The 10,408-nt window shown below is 46.3% G+C and overlaps 1 protein-coding gene across 1 annotated transcript in view; it reads left to right on the top strand.

Moving 5' to 3' along the window:
- Positions 1–467: 467 nt before the first annotated feature.
- The window catches only part of FGF12 (fibroblast growth factor 12), a 220,248-nt gene continuing 210,307 nt past the window's right edge, over positions 468–10,408 (top strand). The window contains exons 1-2 of the mRNA XM_085069407.1: positions 468–568; positions 681–821. Coding sequence (XP_084925533.1) covers positions 809–821 — 13 coding nt within the window. The 5' untranslated portion in view covers positions 468–568; positions 681–808. The remainder of the gene's footprint in view (positions 569–680; positions 822–10,408) is intronic.

The raw sequence follows: 10,408 nt of genomic DNA, 5'->3' as shown, positions 1-10,408 counted from the left end.
AGCATAATTAATCTTGAAACAACATATCCAGAGAAGGCCCGAACCTGAGACTGGGCATCTCCTGAGAGATCCTCTCCGAGCCTGCAGGTGTGCGGGCTCAGCCTGGCGCGCACGATCCGGGCAGGCTGGGGGCGAGCGGAGCGATCGATCTCCCCGAGCCGCCCGGCGCGGGAGTTGTGCTCGGGGTTTGTTTGCGGGCTTTGCGGGAGCGGCCGCGCTCCTGCAGCAGCGGGGCGGCGCGGGGGCCGTGCGGCGCACGGCTGCGGTCCCTGCCCGGCCCGGGGGGCTCCGGCCGGCGCTGTCCGGCCGCTTGTGCCCGCGCCAAGCACCCGAGCGCTGCCGCTCGCCGGGGCGCGGACGGGCGGCGCGGCCGGAGCGGCGGGCGCTCCGCGGGTGCCGCGCTCGGTGCGCGGATCCCGCAGCCGGGCCCGGCGGTGCCGCGGTGCGGGCGCGGGGGCGGGGCGCGGGCGGGGCGCGCATGCGGGCGGTGCCAGGCAGCGCGGCGGGCCGCGGAGCCACTCGCCCCCGCAGCACCGCTCGGCCAGGGACAGCTCCCGCCGGCGCCCAGGTAACGCGCGCTCCCCCCGCCGCCGCGCCCCGCTCCGCGCCGCTCCCCGCGCCGCGGGGTTTGGGGGGCCCGGCGGCTCACGCCGTCCCCCCCGCCGCTTGCTTGCTTGCAGCTCCGGGGCTGTGACAGCGCCGTCCCCACCGCGGAGCGAGGCAGCGGCGGCCGGCTCTGCTCGCCGGGCTCTCGGCTGAGGAGGGTGCGCGTCTTCCCGCAACTTGCCGGCGCTCGCAAGGCTCCGCGATGGAAGGGAAAGGTGGGTCGGGCGCGGGGGGGCGGCGGCGAAAGGACCGCAGTGGCCGGGCTGGTGCGGGGCCGGGCGGCCGAGCTGCCGCTGTGCTGGGGACATTGCAGCACCGGCGGGGAGCGGGCGGGAGGCGTCCCTGCCGATCCCGCGGGGTGCTCGGCCCGCTGCGCAGCGAGTGAGGGAAGGGTGGCCGCTCTGTTAATTTATTTTCCTTTAGGGCGAGACAGATGTTAGTTGGTGATTTGTTTTCTTAATGCTAAGGATTTGCATAATAAATATGAGGTCTGTCCCGTGTTTTTTAGCCAGTCAGCGATGAGGAGGTTTTTGACAGATGAAAAGCATTTTATGATTAGAATTGGTTTAAAAAAAAAATCAAATCTAATTTTTCTTTTTCTGAAACGAGATCAGGGCTATAGAGCTCTGCCCTCGTTACATTGCATATTTAATACATCAGAACATCCTGATAGATTGGGAGAAATGCAATGAGTATTGTGCAATTGAACTGTCCACCCTAGAAAGAGGAGATAATTAAATCTTGCCTGGCTAGCTTGTGTGTTTGCATACAGAGATCTCATCCACGTATATCCCTTCAGGCTGAGCGTATGCATTTTGTTTCCGTACGTAGCTGTGTGGTCCTGCACGCTTATTTACCTATCCACCTCTACAATTGCATTGGAAATCACACATTCAACTGGTACGTGAACTCAAAACCCGTGCGTGTTAATTGCCAATGAAATATTGATGGTAAGTCAGTCCATGCAGGGGAAAGGCGAGTTGCCATTCCCACCCAACGTAGCTGCCAGCTCTCCTGTATAACACAAATCTGGGAGCAGTTTAATTGATAGCAATCAAGGCAGTGGGACAATATGGACTATATTAATTCAGAGAAAATTATGGTAGACTTGTATAACACAATACTACATACCTTCCAGGGAGACGAGCAGGCTATATTTAAACCTCAGGTTTATTTTTGTAACTATCTTGTCAATCAGGGCTATAGTTCTCCTGTGTGGGAATATCTGATTATATGCTGATTAAGGAAGGAAGCTATTTCAATCATAAGGAGGCAGTATGTCCTATAAAGTACAGTTTCTTGTGGGCAGTGATCAATAGAACTACCAGGGCTTGGGGACAGGTAAGTACCTCTTAAGAAAGCGTACCTGCAAAGACTTTACTTAAATTAAAAAGCTCACAGCAGTCATGTTAGCCTTAAATATATATATATATACTTTTTTTTTTTTTTTACTATCCATGCTGTTTTCACAGTTAACCTGAGATGGGCCAGCTTTGCCTTTTGAATGTCCTAATGGTACATGTCTTGATGCGAAACAAATGGACTGTGACTTTAGTATAACACACTGCGTGCCTTGTCACGAGCAGGCAAAAGGCTCTCCGTGGAACTTCAGATGGAGCTCCTGTAGCTGGAGGAGTTGTGCAGGGAGCAGGAAGGAAACATCTGCAATAAAACAGCAAGGGTCCAGGTGGCTGGTGGCAAAAGCAGCTCCAGAGGGAGGGTCACCCAACTCCTGTCCTGTGCAAACAGTGACTGTTATGGTGCCGTTGCTGCCTGAATCAGCAATGAGTGCCTGAGGAGGCAGCTTTTGGGGCTGCTGGTACTTGTGTTTATTAGTTGCAAGATGGGCTCTACAGCAGCCCACGTTTCCAAGTGCTTGGCTTTGGTGGAAGGGATAGCGGGAATGAGACAACCCTAAGAGCTCCTGCTCATTTTTGTGCAAAAAATTGAGTAGTTTGCTGGTACTAGGGATTTTCCTTCATGGGGTAGAGGTAGGGAACAAATACTCTCTAGGTTTCCTCTATCTATGTAATAAGGCAGGCTGTCCAGAGTAAACCCAGCAGAAATCAAGGCACCAAGATGGGACCAGGGATGTCCTTAAAGGAAATACACAAGGAACTTTGGCATCTCAATGAAGAAATGAGAAGGCAAAGGAAGTCTTCTCACGGCAGGGATCCAGTTGTGTTGGCACTGAAATAATTTTTGTAAGTTGGGTATTGTTGGAGAGGCATGAGAAGGCCTGTAGTGCACGGGTCTCACAGAGCAGTTCTGTGTAGGTGCACAGTGAGGCTCAAGGCAGGACATCTCTCCAGAGGGAAGGTACGAGCCAGCTTCAACTCTTCATATCTTCAGCTTTTGAGACTAATCCTAGATGGATTTGCAACTGCATTGCCTTACTAGGCACTGGTTTATTTTTTATTTTCATTACTAATCAGGCCTCTGCATTGCGAGTCCTCTGTTATGAGATTGGAGAAATATTGTATGCAAGCGGCAAAGTCATCTCTTGCTTTTTAAATGCTTCCTCCTGCAGCCCTTCTCCCACCCCTCCAGTCTTCCTCAGTGCAAATCTCAGAACATCTCCAACTCAGTGTTGTGCAGATACCAGGGAAGAGTGTGTGCTATATTAAGCAACATAAAGTCTGTTTAAGAAAACCTGCCGTCTGGTCTCTGAATTCAGCTATCCCTGATGACTGCTGTGGACATTTCTAAATAGGATTTGCCATCAGTAGAACTTGGTTTTCTGAATGTGGCTGGAGATGCTTTGCAAAGCCTGCAGTCTGCTATAAAAAATGGGCTAAAGAACCATCTCTGGCGCTGCTCAGAGCAGCCATAACTGATTTCACTGGTTGGACTTATTCATGAGAATGAGGGGAGAAGGACACAGCCTAGTTTTTGTGTGGTGGGATGTGGGACTCAGGACTTCACTGTTAGGACTGTAGCAGTAAGAGTACAAGCCAAGAGGGTTCTGGTGATGGTTGAGGAGGTGGTGCAGCCTGTGACATCTTCCAGCAGACATAGCTGGCTAGAGCCAAACATCTCCATCTCCTCATGATGCCTCAAAGATAAATAACTCTATGGAACTGCAATGTTACCAACACATCTTGGTGATCTAAAAGTAGCATTTGGCCTCATCTAACTTACAGCTTCTCTGACTTACTCTGTTCTGCACATTCACTGTCTCCAAACCGTTTCCAGAAGTAAGGAGCTTAAAAGTTGTAGCTGTTCCCAAAGCTCATTAGGCAATAGGGGGATGGAAGGCACTGTGGGTGAGAGCTCTGTTTTGCAGCTGCTACCTGATCCCTGTTCTCTGAATCTCGCCACTACAGCAGTTCCTGTAGGCTGCAGCAGTAAGTGATACCACACCAGGCATCCCTGGTGATGGGAGCTGGGCTTTGCCAAAGCTAACAATAGTTAATGTGGAGGTTAAAGAATACTTGGTCACTTGCCAGATTCTTCAGTCACAGTTAGAAAGATGCTTAGCAGAGGAAGGAACGTCATGCAGTGATGTTCAGACTCAGGGGCTAGAAAAGAAATCAGCTGAACAACAGTCGAGCTGCACAGTGTGGAATGGATCCCTGAGCTTCTGGATGGAGTAGAGAGGGACTGCAGGCTAGCCTTGCTGCAGGGACGACTCCCTTCCTCTGAAGGTGCTATATCCTTTTCTGTGCTCCTGGAGACATATAAATCCCTTTCTCCCTCACTGGCAGAAAACACAGACTATTACTTTGATCTTGCCTTGGGCTCTTGATGTGTCAATGCTGTATGGGGGGCAGGTGCCTGCCTGAATCTTCTCCAGGGGCCCAGCCAGGTTTTGGGGCTCTCTGCCATCCCTGGAGGTTAGTGCTGGGCACTGGTGGCTCTGGGGCAGTTTCACTGCCTGGGTGCAGCGCAGGCTGCTGACAGCATGGGATGTATGCAGTTAGCTAGGAAATACAGCAGGACTTGTTCTTGTCAGCTGGCCTACAGGGACAGCAAAGCTCCAGCATGTTGGCTGAAATGTGGAGATGCTCTTGTGAGTCCCCTGAGCCATGGTGCTGCCCTGTTGGAGAGGCATTCTCCATGCATTGGGTTTTCCCACAGGACCCTCATCCTCAGAAGGCTGAGTGGTGGAAAGCCAGGGCTTACAGCTCTCTTCTGCTCAGGGTCCCAAAGCAGCTGGGCTTTGAGGAGATGCCTGCAGAGGACATCTCTGCAGTGTGACTGTCCTAGGCAGGTGCTGCCACAGTAGTGCTACCTGAGTCATGTTGTCTTCCCAGACTCAAAGCTGGGAGCAGGATTATTGCTTTGTAGAAGAGTCACAATGCTGCTGTTCATAGACATGGAATGTTCAGGCCTTTAAGTGGGAGGCCTTAAGCAGCAAGGTTCCATTTACTCAGGGCACAGTGTTACCCTTCCTGGGACTGGCAAACAGGTATGACTCTTTGCATTGTGCAATCTTGTGGATGTGGGAATGGGCAGAGTGGTTTGGTCCATCTCTCCCCACCAGAGGTGCTCTGAAGCCTCCTTGGCCAGCCCCAGCATTGTGGGCCACCTTCCTCTGTGCAGCTGCCTGCATGCTATGCTTGTAAAGGACAGAATCTTCACCTTGAGGAACTTGTGATCAAGACCCAAGAAGAGCCAGTGAATGTTAGGACTGAAGACAGACTCTATGGAGAAGGTGAGAGAGGGTGGCAAGTGAGAACATGCAGTTCTGGAGGTTGCTGTGCACTGTTCCCAACTTTGAGGCTTTCTTCAACAATCAAAGGAAAGATCTGAAAGATCCAAGACATAGTTCATGTCCTGAAGCTGTCTGAGATGCTCATGTGAAATTGTACCCCAGAATATGTCTTCCTGACAGGTTGTGTGTTTGTCAGAAGTGAGTCTGCAGCACATACTGTCACACGTGTGTTGGAGTAGTGCAGATTGCTTTGAGAAAGTCTGGGTCACACAAGCCATCTTGCATGCTTGCTTGTAATGCAACCAAAATAGTGGCACAGTTACTTTTGTCTTTTGTTACAAAACTGTTTTCTCTTTTGGGGAATGCTTGCATCCCTGTCACGATGGTCAGAGGCTTCTTTGAGCAGTGTGTTTTCCACAGAGGAGGCTGCTCCAGCCTTTCATGGTGATGTGCCATGTGAGATTCAGGACATGTAACTGAGGCCAGCAGTTCTCAAACTGGCTGCTTGAAGTTTGACCCAGGGAAGCATTTTTGGGGAGGGAAATAAACAGCCTGGTTTTTTTTTTGGTTTTTTTTTTTTTTGCTATGTCCCCCACATCCCAGGCTGTGCCTTTCAGTGTAGGTACCAGCTTTCTGTGCAGCAGGGGCACCCTTTGATTGCCTGACCTTAACACCTCATCTCTGAGGCTGGAGTTGGGATGCTGTGAAAGATTACTTTGGTCCTGTGCATCAGTCTCCACTGAAAGAGGAGGGGGAATGTCAGGCACTAAGTTAGCCCTGTAGTCATGCTCTTCTTTAATGCATTTCAGAAAGGGAGAGAAATGTCTGTTCCTCTTGCTTGAGAAATCACATTAAATTCAACACAAATGTGACTGTCCTGGGAGGGCTCAGAGATAAGCGCTTGGGTTGCTGTGTGGTACTTGCAAAATGAGCCAACCTTGGCTATTTGCTGCCACCTAGAAGAGCAGTTAGCAGTCTAATACCTTTATTAACCATCATTTGGTAGCTGCTGAAATACTGTGGGTGGGTATCTGCATCTTCTGAATGAGAAGGGTGACCCAAGCCTATGTGATGCTGAGGGATGTAGATATGGTACCCCAGGAAGTATTTGTGCTCTAAGGCCTCATAATGAGGGGGAAAGTAAGTGCCCATGCTCACAGTTCTCCTTACCAACAAACCCACCATGTTACTAAACAAAAGGGGAAGAGGATCTTACTAATAGTCTTAAATCTTAAAAAGATTGGTGCAGGATTTGATCATCTGGCTCTTATGAAAATACCTAAATCCTTCAACCCATTTCCACAAGTTTTATGGGGGCTGTGAATGTTGCATTTAGACTGAATGAAATGTGAGAGTAATTGGAAGTGATTTTTTTTTTTAATGCATTCAGTTGTTCTAACATACCATTTGTACATAGAGTGGCTGGAGGCATAATCTGTGGATACTTTGAGTAATGATCTGCGTGCAGCTGTTTCATCCTTAGGTCATTTGGGGTGCAGAAATTTTAAAATATAAAAGAAAAAACCTTTTTTTTAAGTTTTTTTTTTTCTTTAAGGCTTAGCTTGCCACAAGATTTTTTAGTATCTGCTCTTATCTTTCCCTCTCTATCTACTCAGCTATTCAAATCTTGTCTGAATTGCACTCATTTCTAATGTGCCATAAAACTTGATATGCAAGAGCTAGTTATTTAGGGAGAATTGCAGAAACTATTTTAGTCTGTGTGTTTTGACCTATAAATGAGGTAACATTATTAATTTTTACATGCAAATCTTGGTGTTTATTAGCATGGTAAAAGGCAATTTGACAATGAAAAATATTCCTGATGGGTATAGTAATTAATGCTTTCACTCAAAGCATAAAGACTTTAATAATGCTGTTATGCTTAAAATGATTGAATAAAAGGTTGACTATTTTCCTGTCAGGGATATAAGGATGTTTCTTTTTAATATAGCCCCTGTATCCCTGCTTTTTCAAAGTGTTCTTTACAGTCAATAAGACTACAAATCATCAGGCTAATTCATTGAGTTTCTTCTCTCAGGTCTCAGGTTTGGATGAACCTCACCATTTGATCCTTATGCGGGATGCACACTGAAAGCTATGGCTTTTTCCTTCAGATTGAATTAAACCATTTATGGTGTCGTCATGTTTCAGTAGAGATCTTGTGGCTGGAGATGATGGCTGCTCCTGGAGCAGTCCTGCCGCGTGGCCGAGGGAGGCTGTGTGTGCATCAAGATGTGCACTTGGAGAAGTAAGGCGTTTCTGCTTGCTATTTTTAATAGCATGTGCAAAGCAAGAAATCAGGGAAGCATGGAACAGCATTTCTAATTTGGAAGACTGGTTGGTTGGTTTTTTTTTTTTTTGTTGTTCTTGAGCCCTGCTTCTTCCTCCTGTGTTTCATCCCCACACTGGAGGCTGGCTCAAGGCTGGCTTTATCTGCCATCAGCCTTCAGTAGGTAAGGTTAATTTGCTGAATGTAGCTGCTTGGATTTTCTTCATAAATCCTCCAGAAGTGCTGAATGTCTTACTGGTATAATGAGGGAAAGTTCCTCTCAGTCACTGAGAATGTATTAATGTAAAAACACTTTCCTGGCATTTAATGCTATTTCCAAAAGAGGCTGAAAGGCAGGAAAGCCTCTTCAGGAAGACTGAGGTCCATCTGGTCACTAAGACTTGTATGCAATGCTTAGTCCAACATAAAGTTCTATCAGTGTTTATTTTTCTCTCCACGTCCAGGCAGGGAAGGTTATTGGTAGGATGGGCATGCTTTAGTGTTGTGATAGTCACTATGGAAGCAAATGAGGAACTAGAGACCCTGAGGGATCTTCCAGTTGATGTTGGTCTCTGACATGACCCTGCAGAGGAGCTTCAGCTCTCTGGTTCCAGATTCTGGACCCCTTCCTCCACCCATTGGCATGCTGGTCTCTACTCCCCTCTAATTTCTGAGTGTTTATCATTACTTGAGGCCATGAAGAGCAAGATGTAGGTGTTGGGATGGTTGGTTGGCTGTGATTTGTTTGGGGTGGAGTGGAATTACAGGTATCTGTTCAGTTTGAAAGATCAAACCTTTACGAAATTGAGCAGAGTGGAATAAACTTCTGCTTTGAAGGACTGCCCTCAGATCTTCATCCTTTTTTGATGTGTGATCCTGAATATGTATTTTGGGGAGAGCACTTCAGTGAGTATAAAACTTGCTAAGAATATTTTGCAGCAGTGGCTTTAGAAAGTTAAGAAACAAACACCAAAATAGTCCACATAGCCAGAATTATTGTTTCATCATAGATGATATTATTTTGAGATTCAGTTTAGGTTTCTGAATTTTTCAAGAAGGCATACAGTATGATTTATTCTCTGCTTGGGAATTCATGCACACACTGTGCTTGCTGTGATGCAGAAATATCTATTTCTCTGCCCCTTTAGAATAGCCCTGAATTCAGTCTTACACATGCTGGTGGCTCTACCATACTGTAAGTGACAGGGGAACAGCAGCACTGCCAGCAGAATGAGGAAAAATGTTAAATCCAGCACCTTCTAGTAAATGGAGGGGAAAAAAAAGTTAATTATACATGAAGGGAGACTTGGATTTCCTAATTTGATACTAACAAGCCATTGCAGCATAACTGGGTTGACAGTAGAATAAGCTTCCTCAGCAAGACCTGCTTTTTATAATATTTCCAGCTTATTTGATCTCCTTGAAGGCTGAATCTGATCTTTTGAGATATTTTCTGGCCTTGAATTCATATTCCCTTTTACTATTGACCAGCGCTCCTGGTATTCTGAGACTGCCCATTAACCAGTGCTATACATTATCAAATAATTGCATTGACAAAGTCATCTGTTAATTTTTAAACTTTTTATTCATAGCAGTGTGCCCCAGTGGAGAAATATCATACTGCAAATTATAACAATTTTGTTGCAATATGAGAAGTGATGGAGGAATCAGCAGAGAAAATTAAAAATTACTGTCCAGAGTCTCCTCTTCCAGTCAAGATTTTAAATTAAGTTCATGGAGCTATTCTTGATTTGAACTTGTGTAGTGCATCATTTGGTCAGTAGGTAAAGGCCAGCTCTTTAATGCCTTACTGAACTGAAAACAAAGGAAATAATACTGATTATTTGTTGTAAGACCTATTTAAATGCCTTTAGACCTCAATTATTAACTATTGAAGAAGTAGTAAAGGTTTAAAGAAGTCATTTTATATTGGTCCAAGGTGATGCTAAAATAACAAACATTTATGGCTTATTTACCTTTTACTTTCTTCCTGCCACTTTGAAGGCAATTTACTTTATTGGTACAAATTATATAGCCTTGAGGCATTTGAGTTAGCAACTGCTATTAAAATTTCTATGTAGTATCTTCAAAGTCAGAATATCCACCCCATCTTAAAAACGACTATGAATTACACTTACAACCAGTGGTTCTGTGCTGAGACATGTCTCTGCCATTGCTACTAAACATAGTGCCAGATATCTAGATTTACCTGTCAGTTTTATTTGCATGATTCATCTCTCAGTAACATGCATCCCAGCTTCTCAGTGCTTATAGTTCATTCTCCTCTCAAAAAATATCAACATCCAGCAACAGCAAGACTTTGTGGGGCTTTTTGTTTGTCTTTTTAAAAAGGAAAAATAAAGGCACTAGGGATGAATTTCCCACCTCGTTTGATTAGAAGGTTCCCAGAAACAGTGAGGACAAGCCTGACACACTAAAGCATACAGCCGTGGGCAGTATACAGAGACAAAGAACAGAGTGTGTTTAAAATCTTAATTATTTATGGTAAAGAAAATACTGGGTTTGGATAAATTATCCCCTTCTGTGGCACTGCCCTAAGGTTGATGACAGCAGATCCAAGTGCAGAACTTAGCCTCATGCTCTGCTGTCTGTGAAATTGGAAACAGGGCAGTGAGGCTGATGCTGAGCTTTGCATGCTTCTAGTGCAGGCAGTGCTCTGTGCCATGCAAGTCAGCCAAACAGTGGGAATTTTGGATGGATGGCCCATAATAGACATGCTGCTGTATATATGAAAACACAGGCAGTTCCTTTTTTTATTTAAAGGTTTTCAGGAACAGTGAATCCAGAAGAGTCTTGCTGAATCTCAGCACTGTTAAAGCTGGCATTGCCACCACTGAAATGCATTTATGCTCATG

The sequence above is a fragment of the Lichenostomus cassidix genome, chromosome 9 (genome assembly GCF_008360975.1).
Source record: "Lichenostomus cassidix isolate B80296 chromosome 9, HeHo_3.0, whole genome shotgun sequence".
Classification (NCBI taxonomy): Eukaryota; Metazoa; Chordata; class Aves; order Passeriformes; family Meliphagidae; genus Lichenostomus; species Lichenostomus cassidix.
Note: the sequence above shows the minus strand (reverse complement) of the source record. Positions and strands in the feature narration are given on the sequence as shown.